This window comes from Loxodonta africana, chromosome 18 (assembly GCF_030014295.1).
Source record: "Loxodonta africana isolate mLoxAfr1 chromosome 18, mLoxAfr1.hap2, whole genome shotgun sequence".
Lineage (NCBI taxonomy): Eukaryota > Metazoa > Chordata > Mammalia > Proboscidea > Elephantidae > Loxodonta > Loxodonta africana.
The window spans coordinates 59,132,492-59,155,858 of NC_087359.1; the positions used below are offsets into that span (position 1 = coordinate 59,132,492).

At 47.1% G+C, this 23,367-nt stretch overlaps 1 protein-coding gene across 8 annotated transcripts in view; it reads right to left on the reverse strand.

Moving 5' to 3' along the window:
- Nucleotides 1-20,596, reverse strand: part of LYRM9 (LYR motif containing 9) — a 31,846-nt gene extending 11,250 nt beyond the window's left edge. Inside the window, exons 1-8 of one of the 8 annotated variants that reach the window (XR_010318403.1) lie at nucleotides 20,525-20,593; nucleotides 17,027-17,153; nucleotides 16,158-16,238; nucleotides 13,968-14,062; nucleotides 10,063-10,206; nucleotides 7,935-8,027; nucleotides 6,430-6,641; nucleotides 4,845-6,309 (exon numbers count right to left, since the gene is read on the reverse strand). Coding sequence is in view for 7 of the 8 variants with exons in the window: in XM_064271459.1 (XP_064127529.1) it covers nucleotides 6,624-6,641; nucleotides 7,935-8,027; nucleotides 10,063-10,206; nucleotides 13,968-13,991 (279 nt within the window). In the remaining variant the exon portion in view is untranslated. The other 7 variants (XM_023556179.2, XM_064271459.1, XM_023556180.2 and 4 more) reach the window with 7 other exon arrangements.
- Between the last annotated feature and the right edge of the window lie 2,771 nt (nucleotides 20,597-23,367).

The window sequence follows — 23,367 nt, forward strand, 5'->3', positions numbered from 1 at the left end:
GCACAGAGTAGGTGCTCAGTAAGTGCTCCTTTCCCTTCCCTCGCCAGATCTTTAAAAGAAAGACTTAAAGTTGTTCCACTTAGAAGCATCTTCTCATTTCTTCAGAGAGGCTCAAAAGTGGTTAGGTAGCTAATGTGCATAACTGCTAACCAAAAACTTGGAGGAACGAGCCCACCCGGAGGGGCCTTGCAAGAAAGGCCTGGTGATACACTGATGAAAAATCAGCCATTGACATATATGGGGTCACCATGTGTTGGAGCTGACTCAGTGGCAACTGGCTGGTAGTTTAGCAAGCAGTTATGAGCAGACTCTTTTAATTTTCTCCAATCCCATAATCCCCACTCACTTCTTTGATTGTTAAACCCATGTGCCTTTCTGGAAAGTCTTTGTGCCCCCTTCACAACAGTGCTCTTAATATCTTAAGGCACTATCATAAACTCTATTCTTATACTTCTGATCTTTCCCTTGAGCTATAATTACCCACCCGATTGTAAACAAAATTACTCCCTCACATCAACCCTGCCAGGTTTTGCCGCCATGGTACAAAGAGTGTTTGTTTTGCTTGCCAAGGATTAGGGTTTAATTTCTAATCTAATTATGTTGTTTCTAATCCCTGCACCTAGGGAGACAAGATGGATAAAGGGACAAATTCATTTCAGGAAGGTGGGAGAAAGTTTAGGTTTCAGCTCTTGGTAAACACGGTTTGGGGGAAATCCTCTCTATGCCTCAGGATAAACTTTCTGGAAGAAGGTGATGAGAGCTATCAGTGCCTGTTCATCATGCCTGTAATGAGGTAAGTAAGTCTTCCCTCCTCCGTATCAGCACTGGTGCATCAGTGATGAGGAGAGGACCCCACCCCACCCCGAACAACACTTGGCCAAGAAAAAATCACTACCTCCAAGGCTACCCCCTCATTAGAAAGCAGCAACAACCCCAAGGAAACATCAGAGTTTGCCTGGTATTTTCATTCTCTTATTCCACAAGCCCAATTCTCATTGGAGAGAATTGAGGGGTTCGCCGTCTGGTGGGTAAGACAATTTACATAAAGAGATGATTACAGAAACACGGGTGAGAGCAGTGACAGATGCTGTATTAGTTTCCTTGGGCTGCCTTAACAAAGTACCACAAACAGGGTGGCTTAAAACAATAGAAATGTATTCTCTCCCAGTTCTGGAGGCAAAAAGTCCAAAATGAAGGAGTAGGCAGCTCCATGCTCTCTGAAGGCTCTAGGGGAAGATCCTTCCTTGCCTTGTCTAACTTCCGGTGTCCCCAGGCATTCTTTGGTTTGTAGCAGTAACTCCAATCTCTGCCTCTGTCTTCACAGAGCTATCTTCCCTCTGCATCTGTGTCTCTGTCTCTTTTCCTCTTTTTATAAGAACACCAATCATTCTGGATTACAGCCCACTCTACTGCAGTATGACCTCGTGTTAGCTAATTACATCTGCAAAAATGCTATTTTCAAATAAGGTCACACAGGCCCCAGGGGTTAGGACTTGAACGTATCTTTTTGGGAGACACAAATCAACCTGTAACAGACACATAAACCAAAAAAAAAAAAAAAACCCACTGTCATCAAGTCGATTTCGACTCATGGCGACCCTATAGGACAGAGTAGAACTGCCCCATAGTTTTCAAGGAGCACCTGGTGGATCTGAACTTCTGACCTTTTGGTTAGCAGCTGTAGCATTTAACCACTATGCCACCAGGGTTTCCAACAGACACATAGAGAGATGAAAATAACATACCTATGAGCAAGCTTCTGTGCTGATGGCCTTAGGCCAACAGGTATAAGACAGATTCTGTTCTCAACACACTTGTAGTTTTGTAAGTGGAGTCAAATATCTCATTTTTACAGCAAATAAATAAATAGCAGCCTAATTCTCCACTGGAACAATTTGAGATAATAATAGATGTCGCAAAGATACACAGGGTTAATGCCCAAGAAAATCTTGGGCTAGATAAGACTGTCAACCCCTCTCCTGCAACTAGACCATAAGCTACTTGAGGTCAAGGACTGTTTTCTTCTCTCTTCTCTGTGTCACCAGTGCCTAGCATGGTGCCAGCTGAAGGGCTAAGTATATGTAAAATGGAACACAAATAAAAGTCTAGAGAAAAAGGGCTGTCGCTGTTATAGATTTTTGTCTTACAGTTTTACAGACTGTCTTATGGAGTTTTGAGAGAGTTCCATAATTACAATAACCCAGGACTCTGAAAGCTGAATGCCCACTTAAGATGCAACCTCTCATCCAACACTGACTCCATCTACAAATTTGTGAGTGTTTCAAGGATAGAATATGTCTTACACCTGTTGGTATAAGATCACCAGCACAGGAGCTTTAAATCCATGTTATCTTTTCAACGTGTTTCATGCACAAGGGCTCTCATGTTCCTCCAGGAAGGAAAGGATAGCTGGTAGGAAGTCTGTATCTGGAGGTCGCTGGGCTCAGCTGCTCCTGCTTGTCCAATGTGGCCAGAACACAGGTGCCTCTTCAATTTGGCAACAGGCCACCCTGGAGAGTGAATCTGGGAAGTACTCAAGAGGTGTAAGAGATGAGACCGGCTCTTTGTAGAAGTGACCAGTCCTAAGTCATGGTTTGCAAATGAGTGGCCAGGGAAGATTCAGAGACTCCTGGAGAAGGTCCCTGACAAAACCTGCAAGGTGCTTGTGGCATTTTGCAGCTTCACCTCCTCTACCTTCGCACCTGTTCTCTCCCTCCCACCGACCCACCCACCACACTGCGCAACATGGGGTCTTATGCCAACAGGTCTAAGACAGATTCTGTTCTGAAAACACGGAGCAACTGATGCTGTTTCATCCGTTTGTTTACACTACTCCTCTACCTGAAACACCCCACCACTCTTATCCCCACCCCAATCTAGCAAAGACGGCCTGTGTCCCCCTTCTCTGGGACCCCACCTGTAGCAGATCCCAGCTGTGAGAGAGAGAAGCCTCAACTTTAATTCAAGTTCTGAAATTTTATTTTTACCTGGGACTGAACATTTTACTTAATGAATGGAAACTGTTTTATGACTTTAAAGTAATCACAGATTTTTTTTTTTTTTTTTAACCTAAGATTGGTCAGAAAATGTTGAGGCCTGTCAGGGGGAGAACTAAAACCTACAGAAAAAACATAAAGGGATAGCGGGAGGAAAAAAAAATAAATCCGCTTTATGAGAACATCCCATGAGCCATGTTGGCTCAACCTTCCAGCCACCCACATCTGTCTTCCCATTAGACTGTGAGTTCCTTCTTGTCTAGCACAGGGTGTGCAGAGACTAAGGGCTGCACAGTAATGGGGGTAGGTACAGGGAAAGGAAATAAAACCATGTGGGGGAGGGCAGGCTCTGACCTAGGGAGCAACTGCTGGTGGCAGGACTCAAGACGCAACTTTGCCACTTCCATACCAAAGCAAAAAACCAAACTAGTTGCTATCGAATCAATTCCAACTCATGACAACCCATGTGTTGCAGAGTAGAAAACTGCACTCCATAGGGTTTTCACAGCAGTGGCCTTTCAGAAGCAGATTGCCAGGCCTTTCTTTCGGGTGGCTTTGAACCACCAACTTCAAGGACAGAATCTTATACCTGATCAGCCGTTAAATTAGTAGTTAGTAGTGAAATTTCCTGGTTAGTAGCCACGTGCTTAACCATTTGGGTCCCCCAGATACTCCTGCCAGTTCCATAGCTCCCAGGAATAAGCCTGCAGAAATGACAAGACCTGTTAAAGGAGGCCTGAAAGTCCTTTAACAGCAGCTGCCTCTCCTCGCACAGATAAACATGGAATCTTTACAATGAGAGGCACGCAAATAACTAGCAACCAAGGTATAAGCAGCAGATACGAGATCTTTTCCTACAGGAATGTGCTTGCAGGGTGGACACCAGGAAGAAGAGGGAAGACCCACCTAAAAAGTCTTGGTCAGAAAAGTCAAAGACAAGGGAGAAGGAGGCCATGTGACTGCCTGTCTGTGGGAACACTCTGCCTTAATCTCCCGAGCCCACGGGACATGCATCCAGTCATGGGCAAGCAAAGTGAGGCTGGCTGGTTAAGGAACTTGCCCGAAGTTACGCTACCACTAAGGGACAGAGCAGCAGTTTACGCTCAGGTCTGTCTGGCTCTAGAGCACCTTTCCCCAGGCTATACTGCCTCTTTGGGTCAAGAAGCCTTCATCTCCTTCTTCCCTTTGCTTAGAAGCTACTCACAAAACTTCTACTGTGAGCATTTAAGAGCTGTGACCCCAGGTGACTGATAGCCTGCCCATCCCCCCACCATCCATGTGGCTCAGTGGGTAAAGTCTGCAGGCAGAGCTGGGAAGGCTGCTGCTGAGGACGTGGAGCCTCTCCCAGGCCCCACACAATGCTCCTGCTCCAATGCTGACCGCCTCCCTGCTGCTGCCATGTTTACCCTGCCCCCATCTGCACCTGCCAGGAGCAGCCTCTCAGGTGACCATGCTCACTATCCTCTCTGGTATCACAGGGGCTGGTGGAGAGCAGCCAACACACAGTGCAGACTCTCAAGCCAGAGCCAGTCTCCCAGGGGCACCAGGCACCCAGTGCCTCACTGTTAGCAACTCAGCACAACCTGGGCAAGCACTTCTCTATGAACTCAGGGTCATGGGACCACTCAGAGGCCAATCAAGGGTCAGGGGCACTAACTCTCTCCCAAACCCTGGTCAGCCTTTGCTTGCCTCTCTCCTGCTGGTGAAAGGCCTGGCATACAGCCAACCCCACTCCTGTGATCAAGATATGCCCCTGCCAACCGCAGGTGGGTCCCGTGGTTTCAGAGGGGCTGAACAACAAGGGTAGAGATGGGGGTCGGTTCAGCTGCGGGACTAGCCTGAAACCCCTCAGTTTGCCTGCACCTTGGTGGGCCAAACTGGACCTCATTGATTGTTGCCTACAGTGGAACCAGTGCCTGGTCAACCCTTGAAGAATCAGCCTCTCAGGGGCAGCTTCATCTCTTATTCATCTTTAAACCTCAGCACCTTGTACAATGTTAGTACATATTTAAAAAAAAAAAAAGTTGCCACTCAGTTGATTCCAACTCATAGCGACCCCATTTGTATCAGAGTAGAACTGTACCCCACAGGGTTTTCAGTGGCTGATTTTTCAGAAGTAGATCTCCAGGCCTTTCTTCTGAGGTGCCTCTGGGTGCATTCAAACCGCCTACCTCTCAGCTAGTAGTCAAGTGCTTAACCATCTGCAACACCCAGGGCCTCCAGCACACAGTAGGGACACACACGTTTAGGGAAAGAGTAAGCACATTGTTCGAGAAGAGACCAGAGATTTCACAACTTGATACATTTATTTCATTATTTATTAGTCACTTGAGTACATACATATGTATCTGAATCACTTTAAGTCACATAATCACAAGGATATACACACATACTGGCTCAACCCTCTGGCTGAGTGACCTCGGGGAATACCAAGCCCCAGAATGGCTTCTCTAGCATCTTCTGGCTGCTCCAACGCTCTGGCTCTTGAGGAGACTCAACACCCCGCTCTCCCCCCAATTCCTTCAGTCTCTGCTAGGAAGGGGTCCCAATGGTAGAACCACGGCCAGACACCTGGGGACGCCTGCAAAGCCTTTTCAGGCAGGGAAGTAAACAATCCTAGCCTGGGAACCTTCCTCGCTGGGATGATCAGGGGCCTTCCCGGCTCCCCTCCTTCCTTCCAAGATGGTGGCAAAACAGGAAGGACCAGGCAAGACAGGTCTCCCACTCTCGAAGCCTGTACATGTCGGCACCCACTATAGCTGCTGTGACATTCTTCCTTGTTTCATGCACATTTCACCCCTTCAGGGACACTGTCAACTCCTTGAAGGCAAGGACCGGGGCTTGTACTTCCCTGGGCATACATGGCAGGGTGCTGGGCAGGCACCACACAACTGCGAGGGCTCCGGGGTACAAGGAGGGACAGGACACAAGTCTTCTCTGCATCCAGGGACAAGCCAATAAACAAATCAACGAAGACCTGACGTGGTGTGCGCTAAAGCAGAGATGTCCCAAGCACTACAGAAGCAGAGGAGGGAGCAGCGTGGGAATATCTACTGGCACAATCATGTATCATAGCTCATGTTAGGCACTTTGACTTAATCCCATTTAACTCTCCCAACAACCCTAGAGTCGCCATTTTGCAGAGGAGGGAACTGAACCTGAAAAATCTCGAAAAGCAGCTGAGCTGAGATTCACATTCGGATCTGTCTGGTTCTGGAGCCCGTGTTCCTGCCTCTGTTCAGCCTGCCATCTGAGTACACGGCTGCCTCGGGTCTCAGAGAATGGTTAAGAGACCTCCAGAAGAGATGAAGCACTTTTAGGGCAAAGTACAAAAAGAGGAACATGCACACAAAAAAAGAAAAGATAAAGAACAAAAAATCCACATTCTCCCCAAACCCCAAGTCATAAGGGGCAGCCGACAGAGCAAACATACAGGAGGCCAGCATCAGGAACAAGGTGAGAAGAGCCATCTGAGCAAAGGCCAATGTCTCCCTCTGACTTCTTGTTCTCTCAGCCAGCAAGGCCGGTGGGTATTCTAAAACTGCTGCCACCGGTTAGTTCCAGAAGAAAAGAGGCCTCTCAACTTCAGATGTCTTTAGGACAGCTTCATATTTTAGGCCCTGGATTCTAGTTTGGTTTTTTATACTGCAAAACAGACAGATTATTAGAAGTAGACGAGGGAAGCCAATGGGGGAGGAGGACTACGGGAAAATCCTGAGAACTGCAGACAACTAGGTCTCAGCAGCCCTCCTGTGGGGGCTTCTCAGAGGTGGCCAACAACACCTCTAAGATTCTAGTTACAGCCTGGATCCCTTTCTTCTTTAATGGAAATGGAAACTGATGGGATTGGGAAGGGAGGGTAAAAGAGGCTGGGGACTTTAGAACTGAAAATTTTGGGGCCTTTAGGCTGAGTCTTGCTCAGGGTTGTGGGGAATCCCCAGCAGAGGAGGCCATCTAGTACAGTCACTGAGCTTTTTAAAAAGAAATGAACCCTGGACCCAACATTGGGAGATTCTGATTTACAACATCTGGGAGTGGAAAGCATACTCCAGCTCTCTAGGTAACTCCAGGGCCAAAGTTCAAGTATCAGAATTCTAATCTAAGTCCCTGGGTGGTACACGCAGTCAAGGTACTCAGCTGCTAACTGCAAGGTTGGAGGTCTGAGTCTACCCAGAGGGACCCCAAAAGAAAACTCAGTCTGGCAATCTACTTCCAAAAACATCAGCCACTGAATACCCTATGGTGCACATGGGGTCACCACGAATCTGAGTCCACTTGATGGCAGCTGGTTTATTCGCGTCTAAATTCCCTTCCTCCCCCAATAACCCTGTGTCACTGTGAACACCCCAGAGACAAGGAGCTCACAACCTTCCAAGTCAGCGTTTCCCCTCTGACCTATCACAATGCTGCTGCCAGCTTTGGCAGTTCCGCTTCTGCAAAGACTGTTCTCTTCCTTCTTCCTGCTGCCCCATCTCAATCCGTTCAACACTGTTTGGCAGTAATTTGCCTTTAGTACTGAGGGTGCCCTCGTCCCCTTTGCAGAAAACAAATGTAACTGGGAAGGGCACTGCCATCACCTTTTGGCTATAGGAGGAGAGGGGCAGTCAGCTTGAGGGCCTCCTTAGCACCCACCAACAATGCACACACACAGGAGAAAACATCCCCATTGCTATAGAGTCAATTCTGACTCACAATGACCCTATAGGACAGAGTAGAACTACCCCACAGGGTTTCGAAGGAGCAGCTGGTGGATTCCCACTGCCCGCCTTTTGGTTAGCAGCCAATCCCTCAACCACCGTGCCACCACGGCTCCTGAGAAAACACCAGACAAACCCAGAGGAACCAACAATTGTGGGGCAAGGGCGACCCCCGGTGGTCGCTGAGATTACAGCCATCAACTCCCCAGCTCACAGGTAGTGGCCGGAGCCTAGCGCTCACTTTGTTCATGATCCAGTCGGCATCCTCAATGGCTCTTTTAATAATCTGCTGGATTCTCTCAGGGTCGTCTTCATCTGCATGAACCTGGAAACTCTGTAAATTGAAGCATAAATAAAGATGATTAGTCATCTCCGCGGGACCCATAGCTTCAGGGCACTTATCGTGGGCCAGGTACGCTGCTGGGCACTTGACACTCAGTATCTCCTAGCCTCCATGCACAGTTAGGATTATCCCACTTAGAGATCAGGAAGCCGAGGCTCAGAAACCCATAACTTGCTGCTAAGCAACGGCAATGGCAAAGGCACGGGCATTTGAATTCTAGCCCATTTGACTGCAAAGCCCATCCTCCTGCCAGCAAGGCAGTTGTGACAAGGGAAGAACAGCACCCAAAAAACAACAGTTGCCACTGAGTCAATTCTGACTCATGGCTACCCCATGTGTGTCAGAGCAGAAGTGTGTTCTGCAGGGTTTTCAATGGCTGATTTTTCGGAAGTAGCTCACTAGGCCTTTCTTTCAAGGTATCTCTGAATGGACTCGAACCTCCAAGCTCTTGGTTACCAACTGAGAGCATTAACCATCTGCACTACCCAGGGACCCCTGTTGGCACTCAAACCCAAAAAACCAAACCCATTGTCACTGAGTCGATTCCAACTCATAGTGACTCTATCAGACAGAGTAGAACGGCCCCATAGGGTTTCCAAGGAGCGGCTGGTGGATCTGAACTGTCGACCTCTTGGTTAGCAGCCATAGCTCTTAACCACTGTAGCACCAGGGCTTCTCTGCCCTAAAAACTAAAAAGAAACAAGCCCATTGCTGTCCAGCTGATTCCAACTCACAGCAACCCTACAGGACAGAGTAGAACTGCCCCATAGAGCTTCCAAGAAGCAGCTGGTGGATTCCAGCTGCCAATCTCTGGTCAGGAGCCAAGCTATTAACCACTGCACCGCCAGGGGTCTTTTGTATTAAAGTAAGGCTAAATAAGAACCTTAGGGACCTGTTAACACTTACCTCCAAATTCTTAAAGATCTGCTCAGGAACTGCTCTCCCTCATAACCCGGGGACTACCTATCGTGTCTGTATAGATTTCTTTTGGAAGCATTTAAGAGTTAAGTTGCAGACATCATGTCCTCAACCCCTAAACTTTGGTGTGCATTTCCTAGCAAGGACATTCTCTTACATAACCACAGTAATCAAATTCAGAAAATTTAACACTGATGCAATACTACTATCTAATCTACAGTCCATATTCCAGCTGCATGACTTGCCCCAATAACGTCCTTTATGGTTTTTTTTCCCCTGGTCCAAGATTTAATCTGAAATCACCCATTGCATTTAGTCATCATGTCTCTTTGTTGTTGTCAGCTGCAGTCAAGTCAGCCAGTGACTCACGACAAGCCCATGCACAACAGAACAAAACACTGCCTGGTTTTGTGCCATGCCCATGATCGGTTGCCAATCAGACCATTGTGATTCACAGGGTGATTTCTAGAAGTAGACTGCCAAGCCTTTTTTCCTAGTTTGTCTTAGTCTGGAAGGTCTATTGAAACCTTTTTGGTATCACAGCAACACACGATCCACTGACAGACAGGTGATATCTGTGCACGAGGTGCACTGGCTGAGACTCAAACCCGGGTCTCCTGTATGGAAGGTGAGAATTCTGCCACTGACCCACGACTGCCCCCATCCATTCCAGGTCAGGGAAAGCATGTCTCTTTAGCCCTCTTTAATCCAGAGCACTTCTTTCTTTCTGTTTCCCGACACTGACATTTTTGATGAGTACAGAGACAGTGATGTGGTAAACAGTCCCTCAGTTTGGGCTTGCCTGATGTTTTCTCATGATCGAGATTGTGCTGTTGACGGGCATGCTTGCCAAAGTGATATTGTCCACACTGTATTTGACTTAGCTTCCTTATTTCAGCCCTGGGAGGGCTGGTATGTGGCTGATACACTTCCTGTTTCCTGGATGGAACATGGAGAGAGGATCCAGGCCAACCAGCATTGGGTTCCTGTCATTCTTATGGAACTGCTGCCTCTCCACCAACTGGAAGACTACCCCTGTGCCCTGCTCCTGGCTCTCAATCAGAGGAAGCCCCACTCCCACTCCTGGACCAGGGTACCCTGCTCTCACCTGCCTTACAGCATGTCTGTAATGCTCTTGGATGCCCTTGGTCGGCAGCTGCTGGCAACAGCGCAGCAGGTATCGGTAGAGCTGCAGCGGCCTCTGGACTAGCTCTGCCCCCGGAAGCGGGGCCATCTGCAAGGTGCGCCACCCCTGGAAAACACACAGCTTCACTTCTAAGACATCAAGCCGATATTTAGCCCTGGTCCCTAGGTCCCAGCACTCTGTGAAGCAGGGCAGTGTGGAAGCCATGTCCCCCCCATCCCCACAGAGCCCAGACCTGGGGCTGGAGCTGGGTATTCAGTCCTGCAGAAAGCCCAGCCTAGAGCAGGCCCCCAGGACCAAGGGCAAGTGTAGAGGGCAATGGGCAACCTCATGCCTGGTTTCTTCTTTCTGGAAACCTACTTCTAGGTGTGAGGAGGCGTCCCTGATAGAAGAAGGGGCGGCAAGCAGGTGGACCCTGCGTGGCAAGTGCTGAGAAACCAACTCTGACATCAGCCAGGCACCTACTACTGAGGGCAGCAGGCAGCAGAGGGAGAATGCCTCGAGGTCTAGCCTCGCCACTCAAAGTGTGGTCCTGGGCCAACAGCACCAGCATCACCTGGGAACTTTTAGAAATGCAGAGTCTCGGGCCCCACCCCAGACCTACTAGACAGAACCTGCGTTATCAAGATGCTGAGGAGAGTCATGTGTACGCTCAAGTTTCAGAAGCCCAGGTCTAGGGGGCTCTGCATGAAGAAGCTGCCCACAGAGCTGTCGTGGTGTGCAAGGCCTGGGCACACAATTTCATTTGACTGTGTGTTATCAATAAGAATACTATTTACTGAGCACTTGTACCGCTTTATTCACTTTACATGCAATTAACACACTTAATTCACACAACCTATTCTCATAGGTATTACTATTAACCCTGACTGACACCTAAGAAAACTGAGGCACATAGAGATCAAGTAACTTACCCAAGGTCACACAGCTGGTAAAGGCTGAGCTGGGATTTGAACCCAGGTAATTAAAAAAAAAAAAAGTTTTTTTTTTTTTTTTTTAATCTGCCTCCAGGGCCATTTTTGAGGTATGCTGTTGTGTGCCATCGAGTCGATTCTGACTCATAGTGACCCTACAGGACAGAGTAGAACTGCCTCATAGGGTTTCCTAGGCTGTAATATTTTAATCCCCAGGTCTTTTTTCCTGCAGAGCTGCTGATGGGTTCAAACCACCAAACCTCAATTAAAAGCCAGGCGCTTAACCACCACACCACCAGGTTCCTTATATTGAGGTATAACCGTTGCCGTCAAGTCAATTCTGACTCATAGCGATCCTATAGGACAGAGCAGAGCTGTCCCATAGGGTTTCCAAGAAGTAGCTGGTGGATTCAAACCGCCAACCTTTTGGTTAGCAGCTGAGCTCTTAACCACTGCGCCACCATACTGAGGTAGAGTCAACATATAATCAGCTGTACATGTTTAATGTGTACGACCTGAGAAGTTCTGACATACGCATACACCCGAGACACCATCACCACAGTCATGAGTGAACAAATCCACCGCCTCAAGTCTCCTCGTGCCGCTCTGTAATCCTCCCTCCTGCCCCCTGCACCCCACCCCATGCCCAAGCAACCACTCATCAGCTTTCTGTCACTTTAGGTTAGTTTGCCTTTTCTAGAGTTTTATACAAATGGAATTACACGGTATGCTCTCTTTTGTCTGCAGAGCCCATATTTTTAATCTCTATGCCTCTCTCTAAAGAAGCCACAACTCTAACTTGACCTTTTTTATTTTTAACGGTAGATTCTGGAAAACAAGGACTTGTTCAGCATTCACTAAGTGTCTTCCTGCCTGTAACCCACCTGCCTCTCTGTGTAACCTACCTGCCTCTCTGTGGTCACTGCCCTGCAGGCTCCTGCCTGGATCTCTTCTCTATTCTTCCATGTGAGGGCCCCATTCACCCTGCAAATCCAACCCAGTGTCACTTCCTCTGGGGAGCCCTTCCTGACTGTCCGTCCCTGGGGACAGATGGAATCACTCGGTCCTCTGGGGTGCTGCAGTGCCCTGTCACGGTGCTCTTACAGCCCTCCTCACACTGCCCAGACGGTCTGCTGTGATGGCACTTAGCCAGGTCCCAGTGCCCCACGCACAGCAGGTTTCCCGCACTGTTTGATCAACTGAATTGAATGCAATCTATTATCTCCTCTGTACAGATTTCCCCTCTATGAGAGAGAGGTTCCCTATGTTCCAGGTGATGGCGCTAAAAGACAGAGCTTAAGTAAAAAAAAACTAGCTGGCCTTAATTCTAAAGAGAGATAAAAAGGAGAAAAGACTCCTCCTAAAAAGAACACAAGAGTATTAACTCTATCAGACACCCTTAAACTAAGAAAGGAAACGACTTAGTAAGTAGCTGGTTTCAGAGTAGACCTCATCTCATTTCCTGCATATTATCCCCCTGGCAACAACAAATAAACATCGGTCTCCACAGCTACGTCGGCCAAGTCCTCCTGGTTCTCTAGGCTCTTGCTCTGACCCTGGGAAGGACTGGTGGTTTTCAATCCCCACTATCCAGTCCCTCTTCTGGTAAAAGGCCCTGCTGCGCACCTGGGGATCCACCTGGTCAGTTCAGGAGGTATGGGTGGGGCTCCACCCCAGGCCTGACCACTCAGAGTCCTGCATCCACTTGGTCACAGAGATTGGCTCAGTGATGGGCACATGACCTAAGCTGGTCCAATCAGAGAGAATCTCATCACCTCTACAGGCATGACAGGAAAAGACTCCATCCAGCTGCTTCCCATGAGGATTTGAAAGTCTCTTGGGGAAGCCATCTTGCCTCCTCTTGAAGCCTGAGACTGAAACCTCATAGCATAAGGCTGAGCTGTGACCCTGGGAGAAACCAAGTCCAAAGAGTTCATTTGAGCCCTAAAACCATCCAATGGAAGGCAGTCCCATCCACAGACTTTTCAGTGATCTGAGCTAATTAATTCCCTTTTGCCAAAGCAGTGTGGTTTCATGGTTTTGTCACTTGAAGCCAAAAGGGTCCTAATTGATGGACGGGCCCTAACCCGCCAAATTCTACTTCCATGATAGGCTCTGGTGGTTCCCACTCTAAGGAAGAGTATAAACAGGGATCGGGCTCCTCAAGTTCCTTCTATGCTGAATCATCAACCCGCCAGTCTGGCTAACCACCCTTTAGCCCAACAAACAGAGAGGACACTCATACAATGGAGGCCAAACTTCAAGGACAACCACAGAGGACACACCAAGTTCCTAATCTGATAGAGAGACTCCACTGGCAGGCTTCCCTAAACTATATAAAGTGCTAATCAAATATTGTAAAATGCTAGTCATATAACAGATGGTTAGCATCTGCAGTCCTCAAAATTAACATTTGGAAAGAACACAACTTCGTTACTCAAAAACCCAGGCAATACTTAGTAACCAACCCAGCAAGTATGGGCGGGAGATTATTTTCAGCTCAATTATAATACTTAGTCACTCTCAGTAATAACTAGTAGAGCATACATGTGTGGGTCTACTTAGAGCAGCTAAACTAAAAAATTTTAATTTAATTTAAAATGTGGGTTTGCTCTTGTCTGAGGGGCAAGGCACCACACAACATCACTGCTAAAACTGTAGTCAAACACTGTGGCCTTGGGAACACTCACTTATCCAGCATTTGGACTTGACCTTCGCCTGCCCACCTGAGTCCTTGAGCCCAGCTAGTGTGTCCTCATCAGCCTCTTCCCATTCTGAGCTGTTGTTGTAGGTCCTGCCACCTGGCCTTCCAGGAACAACTAGACTCCTGCCCATGCCCCAGCCTGGTTCTCTAGTCTTGATTCTGCAAGCTCCTTATATTCTTTCAATAAATTCCTTTTTGGTTAAGTCCTCCTAGTCTCCTTGCCCCACAGAGAAACAGACTCTCTCCCTTACCTGTTTGCCCACAGTTTGTTGCATCTGCTTCGGTTAGCAGGGATCTCTCTGTGCTCTAAGCGTGGGCCTCTCCGTCCTTCCACCAGAGGAAACTCCTGAGGGCAAGGACTGTGTCACGTTCTTCCATCTCTGCTCCCCCAAAGGCCAGAACAGAGCCTGGCACATAGTGGCCCCATCATGAATTCTTGCTCACTAAGTAACGTCAAAATTTGAGATACTGAACAATCCTCAACCTTGAGAAAACAGCAGCTCCATTTTCTCCCTGCCCTCAGGGGTTCCAAACGTTACTGAGACAGTCTCGGGCTTCCACCCTGTATAGAGCGATGACGTCTGCAGGGTCCTCTACACCCTCAAACTCCTAGCCATCACCTCTGGCTGAAACACTACCCCCCTCCCGCCATTCCTGCCTCGACTGCTCCAAGCCTTTCCCTATCTCCTGAGCCTCTTTCCAACTCCCTTGTAGGACCTTCCTGCAGGCAACTGAGACAGAACCAAGTTCTACTTATTCATCCCACAGCCTATAACGAATGAGAAAGTTGTAAAACACCTAAGTAGCATGGTTTGGCTCACAGTTGCTGTGAACTGCCATTGTGAGCTCCCATCTTATGGCAACTCAACCACAACAGAACGAAACGTTGCCCAGGTCCTGCGCCATCCCCATGATCACCTGCAGATTAGACTGTTACGATTCATAAGGTTTTCATCAATTGATTTTAGGGAGTAGATTGCCAGGCTTTTCTTCCTAGTCCATTGTAGTCCAGAAGCTCTGCAGAAACCTGTCCAGCATCATAGCAATGCCCAGCCCCCCACTGACAGATGGGTGGTGGCTGTGCAAGAGGTGCACTGGCTGGGAATTGAACCTGGGTCTCTTGCATGGAAGGCAAGAATTCTACCACTGAACCATCGCTGCTCTCGTGGCTCATAGTAGGCACTCAGAAAAGGTGAGGACTGAACAATTAGAAAAACAGTCCCAAGTAGACAGTATTCAGTGAACAAACCAGAACACCAAAGAGCGGAAAGTCACCTTCTCCCATCCAGTGTAAAAGAAATCTCTTCTCTGCACTACTAGCAGGAAGTCACCCAGCTTTGCTCCCTTGACATGCTCCCTAATGGCAGGGGGCTCCTGGCTTCCCAACTCTGGGCAGGCCATCTTCATTCATCTCAAATCTCTCTGGTTCTGAGCTAAAATCTGCCACTGTAAAATTCTCCTTTGGCTTTAGTCTCCCCAAACCTACCCCCAACTCCAGCCTTTCATTATTCAAAGTCAACTACCTTAACCCCTCTGTCGGCTCTTTTATAACCATCCTGAAGGTGCTATCACCTCCCAGCCTTCTTCCACTCAGCCTCCTCTGGACACACACCCTCCATCATTATCAATCTCCTTCTTCCCCAGAGGGGGAAACAACAGTTTGGTTGTGTTCTGATCAGTTCCACTATCACCTCCTTTGACCTGGGAATTCAAGGAATGTAGCTCAGGCTGCATTCTCGGCTGGGGCCCTCATGTTGCCCTGGCATTTGGCTCAAAAAAAAAAAAAAAAAGGCACCCTTTTTCCATGACTTACTCTTATCTCTCTCTCCATCTTGTATTTTTATTAGTTCATTCCAGGGTCACAATCTGCCACGATCTCTAGGGTGTCTGATCCTGTTCTCCAACTCAATTCAATATGACAAAAGCACAGACACACTCACATTCCAGGGACAAATGGGGTACAAAGAGAGAGATTAACCCCAGTTCAACGCCATTCAGAGCAACTAGCACCTGTACGGTGCTGGACTCAGCCCTAGGACCACAGAGTTGAATGGCCTGACACCTTACCTAGCTCCCCTGCCCAGGGCCTTCTGTGAAGCTGACGGCAAGCCTTATAACCTACTACTCACGGAGGGGTTAGTATGTGCCACGTACATGCTGAGAGCTTTCCATGGATTTTTTAATTCTTACAACAATCTGCTGGGGTAAGTATCATTAGCCCGCTTCTATACATGAGGAAGCTGAGGCTCTGAGAGGTGAGGAACTTGCCAGAGGTCACAAGGCTAGCACATGGTAAGACTAGGAACTGAACCTAGGTATTTCTGATTCCAAAGCCCAGGCCCTGAACTACTTCATAACACCACCTGCTCTGCCTATATCCAAGCCATTCATAAAGATGTTGACCAGATTCAAGGGTTTGAGCAGACCAGAAAAGCACTTACTGTGCTGTTATCCACTATTTATTTTTCAGCCTTGCTCTCCATGCTTTTTAGAAACCCAAGGACGTCATCTACAGCTTCCTCCTGTAAATAGATGAAAAAAATAAATAACAAAGTCATGAGACTGTTATCAAGTACAGAGACAAAGACAAGGGGCAACAAAGGAAGGGACAAAAGGCTCTTGGGAAAGCCAACAGAGAATATGACAGAACAAAGGAAAAGAGAAGAAATAAAGCCACAGAGAATTTCCTGGAAACCAAATGGACCCCTGGCAATGATGCTGAGAAACAGGCCTACAGCCCCAACTGAGCCCCACCATCCCTTTCCCTAACCTGTGCTCCGACCCAGAGCATCTAAAAATAAGTGAGAAAAAGTCACACGTTAAAAATGAGAGCAAGAATGGAACTGCAGGAAATAATCAGAAATGATGCCCTAATGAGCACGAATACAAGCTAAATTAAGCTTGCACAAGGCCATTTTTTAGATATGTCATTACTCTTCTTGATGGGGAAAGTCACAAAATAGGAACAGAGCCGTTTTGCTCCTTCGACTCTAGGGCTCCATCTGACACATGTATGTTCTCCCAAACTAGAAATGGGGCAGTGATCCTTGCCTCCTCGGTCCCTCTCCCACAGTGTCGTGACTCTCAAGTCCTCACCCCTTCGTCCCCTTGAGCACTACCTTGGCTCGAAGCTGTATAATATCTGGGACTATCCAAATACCTCTTATCTGTCTCTCTCTTCCAGCCCGGCCCCTATGGTGCCACTCATGACCAAGTCCTAAAAAGCAGCTTTCCAAAATCTTGTTCCAACACTCTCATTAACCTCATGTACTCCTGGCCTTCCCATGCTTCCTATATTTTAGCCACATACTGAATTTGGAGGTCAAGTTTGTGGACTTTGGAATCAGACAGCCTGTGTTCAAATGTGGCTCCATCACTTGCCCGTTACAGGACCCCGGACAAACTTCTGAAGTCCCATCTCCAAGTCTGTTTCCCGTCTGTAAATGAAGGAACAACAGTATTTCCTGCACAGAACTGTTATGAAGATTTAAATAACGCTCCTAAACCACTTAGCATGGCGCCTGGCACACACCACAAGCTTACTATTCATTGTTACTGTTGATACCATTTCCAAAACCTGCTGTGTTCTTCAACACCTCTTTTTCCTCTACTTGGAATCCTTCACCCACCTTCACCTTCATTCCTTACCTAGCTCCTGCTCATCGAGATGTCCACCCCATGCTGTTCTCACAATCACACTGTCCTGTGATCATTTTGTAACAACGTAATGGAAGAACAGACAGCAGGTTTTAGAGACCAAAAACCTCTAGGAGTCTACCTCCGCCATTCACTAGCTGTGTGAACCTGGACAACATGCTTAACTCCTCTGAACTTCTGCTTCCTCCTCCATGAACAGAATACTTACCTCACGGGGGTTTTGTGAAGCTCAGGTAAGCTTGCGTGCCTCACACAGGGGCTAGATGGTACTTGAACATCATCTTAGTCTTTCCTATTTGACCTGGCTATCTGTGTTCCCTCTCTGGATGACAGGGACTATACTGCGTTAATCATCATATCCCCTCCACAGTTATCAGTGCCTGGAACATAACAGATGCCCAATTAATGTTTGTTGATTGATTTCCATTTACCAGAGGGGGAACTAAAGCCAGGAGGAAAGTCAGTTTCCCGAGGTCCCAAAGCCAGCAGGTGGCAGAACCAGGTCAAACTCAGGTCCTTTGGCTCTGAATCCTCTGTTCTTTCTACAATACCTGTTGCCTCACAGGCTATGGAGACACCCTGACCCCCAAAGTTGTCAGCCCAAAAGCATTCTGAGCCTTTGCCAATTTAAAGTGAACTCCTAAGCTATCCCTGCCAAAGCAAAGCCAGAAATCAAGCAAAATGCAAATAGGCTATGGTCTCCTAAGAGCAGAGCAGCTGGCAATCTGAACTGAATCTTTCTGATGTGAGACTTCCTTTGTACTAATGGCTTCCCACACACAAGCTACAGCACTTGGTTTGAGGGTGAAAGAGGGGAACTAACACGTATTGCACACCTACCTCGTGTCAACATTATTATGCCTCAATAATATTATATCTCAATATTTCATAAGGGCTACTTAATCTACAAGCCTAACAACTCCCATTTTACAGAGGATGAAAATTGAGGCTTAAGGTCACACATAACTAGTCAAGAGCCATTGCTGGGCTTTGAACCCAGGTCTGCCTTCAAAACTCAAGTTCTTTCTATATATACCCAGGGCTCCTCTGAGAGGGCCCTTGAGCTGAAAACTCCTAGTTTTTCCTTTTCCTCTCATAATCCCTCTCACTGTGGCCTTCATGCTGGTCTCTTCCCCAGTACCCACATGGCTCACTCCTTCCATGTATCCAGGCCTCACTCTGGAGGCTTTCTCTGATACCCTATACCAAAAACCAAACCTGTTGCTGTCAAGTCAATTCCAACTCATAGCAGCCCTACAGAACAGAGTGGAACCAACCCATACAGTTTCCAAGGAGCAGCTGCTGGATCTGAACTGCTCACCCTTTGGTAAGTAGTCAAGCTCTTAACCACTGCACCACCAGCGCTCCTGATAACCCTTCAGTTCCTTCTATTTTTCTCCACAACACTCTTTACCACCTTCATGTATTTAGTTGTTTCTGTTTGTCTTCCCCCACTGAAATGTAAGCTCCATGAGACCAGGGACTTTATTTTGTTCACGGCTGTATCACCAGTCCATGCCTAGCATAGGAGGCACACGTGTGTATGTGTGTGCATGTGATGAAATAGTCAATGAGCACCAATAGGGAACTAGGTACTGGAGTACAGAAAGAAATAAGAAAGTCCCTGACGCCATGGAGCTTACTTATTAACAGGAGGAAATAATAAAAACCAATTATTCAATTATAATTAAATACTGTAAAGTGGAACTCAGGTTCCTGAGTGACTGGCTTACGGGAGCCTCTCATCTAGTTGATGTTCAGAGGATTCTTGAGAAAGACATTTAATCTGAGGTCTGAGGAAGGAGGAGGGTTTGTCTGAGCGAAGGTTGGGGGAATGTGTGAAGGCAGACAACAGCCCTCTGGAGACCTAAGGGGGAAAGGGACCATGAGGACCACAGTGTGGCTGGAGCTAAGGAAGAGGGAGGGCAAGAGTGAAGATGAGGCTGTTGTGGTAGGTCTGGTAAGGAGCTAAGATTACCCATGGAACAGATAAATAAAATGTGGTACATCTGTATATGGACCGTTACTGAGCCAGAAAATGGAATGACGTTCTGATACATGCTACAATATGGATGAACCTTGAAAACATTATACTAAGTGAAAGAAGCCAGTCACAAAGGACCACATGTTATATAACCCCATTGATACGAAATGTCCAGAATAGGCAAATCTATAGATACAGAAAGTAGATTCACGGTCGCCTAGGTGGTGTGCTGGTTACAGCACTGGGCAGCTAACCACCAAATCTGCGGTCCCAACCCACCAGCTGGCTCCACACGGGCAAGGTGTGGCAGTCTGTGAGGATTTCAGCCTTGGGAACCCTCTGGGGCAATTCTATTTTGTCCTATGTAATCTTTTTTTTTTTTAATCACTATGAGTCAGAATCCACTCCTCGGGCAGCAGGTTTATTGTTATGTTTCTGTTAGGGCTACGGAGAGGAGGGGGGTCGGGAGATAAGGTCTGAAAGGTGTGAGGGGTTCTTTTGGGGGTAATAAAAAAATGTTCTAAAACTGTGGTGACGGATGTACAGCTCTGCAAATGTACTAAATGGCACTGAATTGTATAATTTCAATGGGCAAATTGTATGCTACGTGAATTAAAAAAAAAATTATGTAACAATAAAGCTGGGGGGAATAATTAGCCCTGAGGACGAAGGGGTTTAGGCCAGGGGATGGCTTGATCTGTTATGCGCAAGCATAAACTGTTAAGGTTGCTCCAGGTAGGCGCGCTCACCCGGGGCTCCGGGGCCGTGGAGACGTCTTTTTTAAGGGCAAACAGAGGACAACCTGGGAGGTGTGGGCCGGACAAGGGGCATTTCCCTAGTGGGCCCAGGCCTCCGGGCTTCGCAGAGGGCCCGGAGAGCCCGGGAGGGCTCCTGCTTGTCCCCACCCCCGTCCCTCCCGTCCAGGGGGCCTGCAAGTGTGAGGCGCGCCCGGGGGCGGCGCCCCGATTCACTCGGCTCCCCAGGACGAACGGGAGGGCACGAGGGGGGACGAAGGAATGGCGCCGGTCGCCGGGAGGTCTTCCACAGCTCATGCAAGGCCGAGCCTACCGGAGGCCTCCGCATCCCCAGCCCGCCCCGCTCCGCCGCCGCCCCGGGGCGCCCGCCCGCGCCCCCGCCCTCGGCCTCGGCCTATGCTGCGCGGCTCACCGGCCTCCAGTGAGGAACGTCCACCCCGGACCCGGCGGACGCGGCGGACGCGGCGGCGGCAGTGCGCCTGCGCCTCCGGAGCTGGCGCAGCGCCGCCCCGCCTGGTGACTGTACGCCGAGTGCCCTCTGCTGGCCGCGCGCGGAACTCTGTGTCTGTTTATAAACCCAACGTTCACGATTTACTGGATGCCCAATCCCTGATCCGACCACGCCCAGTTAAAAAGGCGTCTGGCGTTTGAAATTAAGGCCACCGAGAGAGACTTTTCCCTCACCTGACAGCTTTACTTTAAATAAACTCTAACAGCTTTACCTTAAACACCCACCCTTCCTTGCCATAGAATGGATTCTACTCATAGCGACCCCATGTGTTACAGAGTAGAACTGAGCTCCACAGGGTTTTCTGGGCTGTAAGGTTTTTGGGGTTTTTAAGGTTTTCGGAGGAGCCCTGGTGGCGCAGTGGTTAAGAGCTCAGCTGCTAACGAAAAGGTCGGAGCCTCTCCTTGGAAACCTTATGGGGCAGTTCTACTCCACCCTGTTAGGGTTGCTATGACTTGCAATCGACTTGTCGGAAGAGGTTTGGTTTGGTTTTGGTTAATGTTTAGGAAAGCAGATCACCAGGCCTTTCTTCCGTCACACTGCTGGGTGGGTTCAAACTGCCAAGCTTTCAGTTAGAACCAAGTGTCCCGTAACCGGGATATATAAACCCCAAAGGCGGGCTCTCATCTACACTCATGAATATGGGTTGCTGCTGAAAAAATTAGGGATGTTCAAGATCTGTGGGAAAGCTTGCTGGAGGACTTTTCCTAAACCACTCTTGTTGATGACAAGAATTATATTTGGATGGGAATCTGCATTTTGAGTCATTTCATCAAATTACAGTCCCATAACACCTGTCAAAAGAATAAATACGACGGTAATAGACATGCTTCCTTTCAGACCCATCTATAATTATAATTGAGCAAAAGAATACAGAATTTAAGCCCAGAGCTACTGCCAGTATAGCATTCTTTGAAAATGAAATAATGCTGTTTTATTAAATAGGCTCTCCCTACTCTCTAATGTTTAAAGCTGAAGTGCTTCTCTGAATTGACTTAAATACAAGTTTTATACCCTGAAAGAAATGAAGATGAGTCTTTATCTTAAGAAAAACCCTCTGTTCAATGATGCTGCTGATCTCTCAGCTGATGTCTAAAAAGGAGTTAGGTTCTTAGTGGATGATATTGCTTCTGTTTATGGCTCTCTTCTCTGGGTTTTTTCACTTATTTTTAATGAGAAGGCTGATTTCCTTACACAGACACACTCCATGTGTAGGTTATTTTCTTTCTTTCTTCTTCTTCTTCTTCTTTTTTTTTTCCTAAAAACGTTGCTCCCTGGAGGCACCTGGGAATCCATTTTTCTCCTCTTAGGGTAAGAGAAGCAGGGAATAGTTCTTAACCAAAGTTTTTTGCTTGTTTGTTTTTAAGCTTTTCTGTCTTTTTTTTTTTTTTTTCTAACTCCCTTTAGAGCACTTGGCTTTCTTTCTTTCTTTTTTTTCACCTAATATACTAGCCTTCCTCTGAATCAGCTGAAATGTTTAGATAATTGCCTCAACTTTTCAATTTATTTTCCATATGTGGATTTGGACCAAATATTTCTGAAAGCTGAGATTGTACCCTCATAAATCAGCCCTCTTATTTACGCACGCATAATCAAGGGTATACCATTAGTGCAGATCCAATCAATAAATCATTAAGCTTTTAAAGGCTTTATTAGAAATGATGGGCAATAATATTATTTACTCCTGTTTTCAGCCTTAGTATCATTTAACATTATGAAGGAATTTCACAATCCGTTCTTGGGTCCCATCTTCCTATTGTTACTAGATCATTGTGTTCCTGCCTCAGAAACAGCGTTCTAATACCTAACTCTCATAAAATATTCAAGATGCAAGCTGTTCGCTTTACCTCAGAAAGGTTCCGCCTTCAGAATAATTTGCGTTTCTTCTGTCTTTACAAACACAGGAGGTTTTACTTTTCACAAAATTTCCTTACAAACATCCAAAACCAAGGGGAAAAAAATAGCCCAGGGTAGGATAGGTGTGGATAATAATTTTCAATATTTTTCCAAGTCCCATGGAAACCTAGGTTTTAAAATAATTGAATTGTGATATTTTTAACTTGACAGCAACCTTAGTTTCTTATAGCTTTGGAAGTAAAACTAAAGATTTCCTACCAGCCCAAACATTCACTAAAATGGTCCCAGACCCATAATCTAATGAAAACCCAACAGTTCTTACCATGTCATTTCCCTTACCCTGAAATTTCAGCAGATGAACACCCTTATGTCAGACAATGCATGCTATTTACAGATAAACAGAATTGAAAGGCTTTTTATTTGAGAAATCTGACACCCAAAAGTTGGCCGCCCAGGTTGTGTTTTCACAGGGAGATTATTGACTTTCCTAGGAAATACATCACCAGGTTCTCTTGATTTCTGACATTATGTCCTTTAACTTGACAACTGCAAGTTTGTAACCAATATTTATGGGGAAATATTTTTATACAAGAAGTCCTGATGCTTCCAGTTGGAACCTGTTTTTAGATTTCAAAGAGAAAGGATACACTTGCATCCTCTGATTAAATCAGATTATTGTCTCAAAGGTTGACCATGTAAATAATTCAAATTAATTCATCAGTGTACAATAGATTTAATAAGCATAATAAACACTTTGAAGAAAATACTTAGGACCCTCAGTCTGCCCTTGTTCCCCCTCCGCATTATCTCAGATTTCCCTGTAAACGGAATGAGTGGTACCACGTTGTTCCCTTTTATTCAAAATATGCAAAGTTGCTATTTACCAGTTT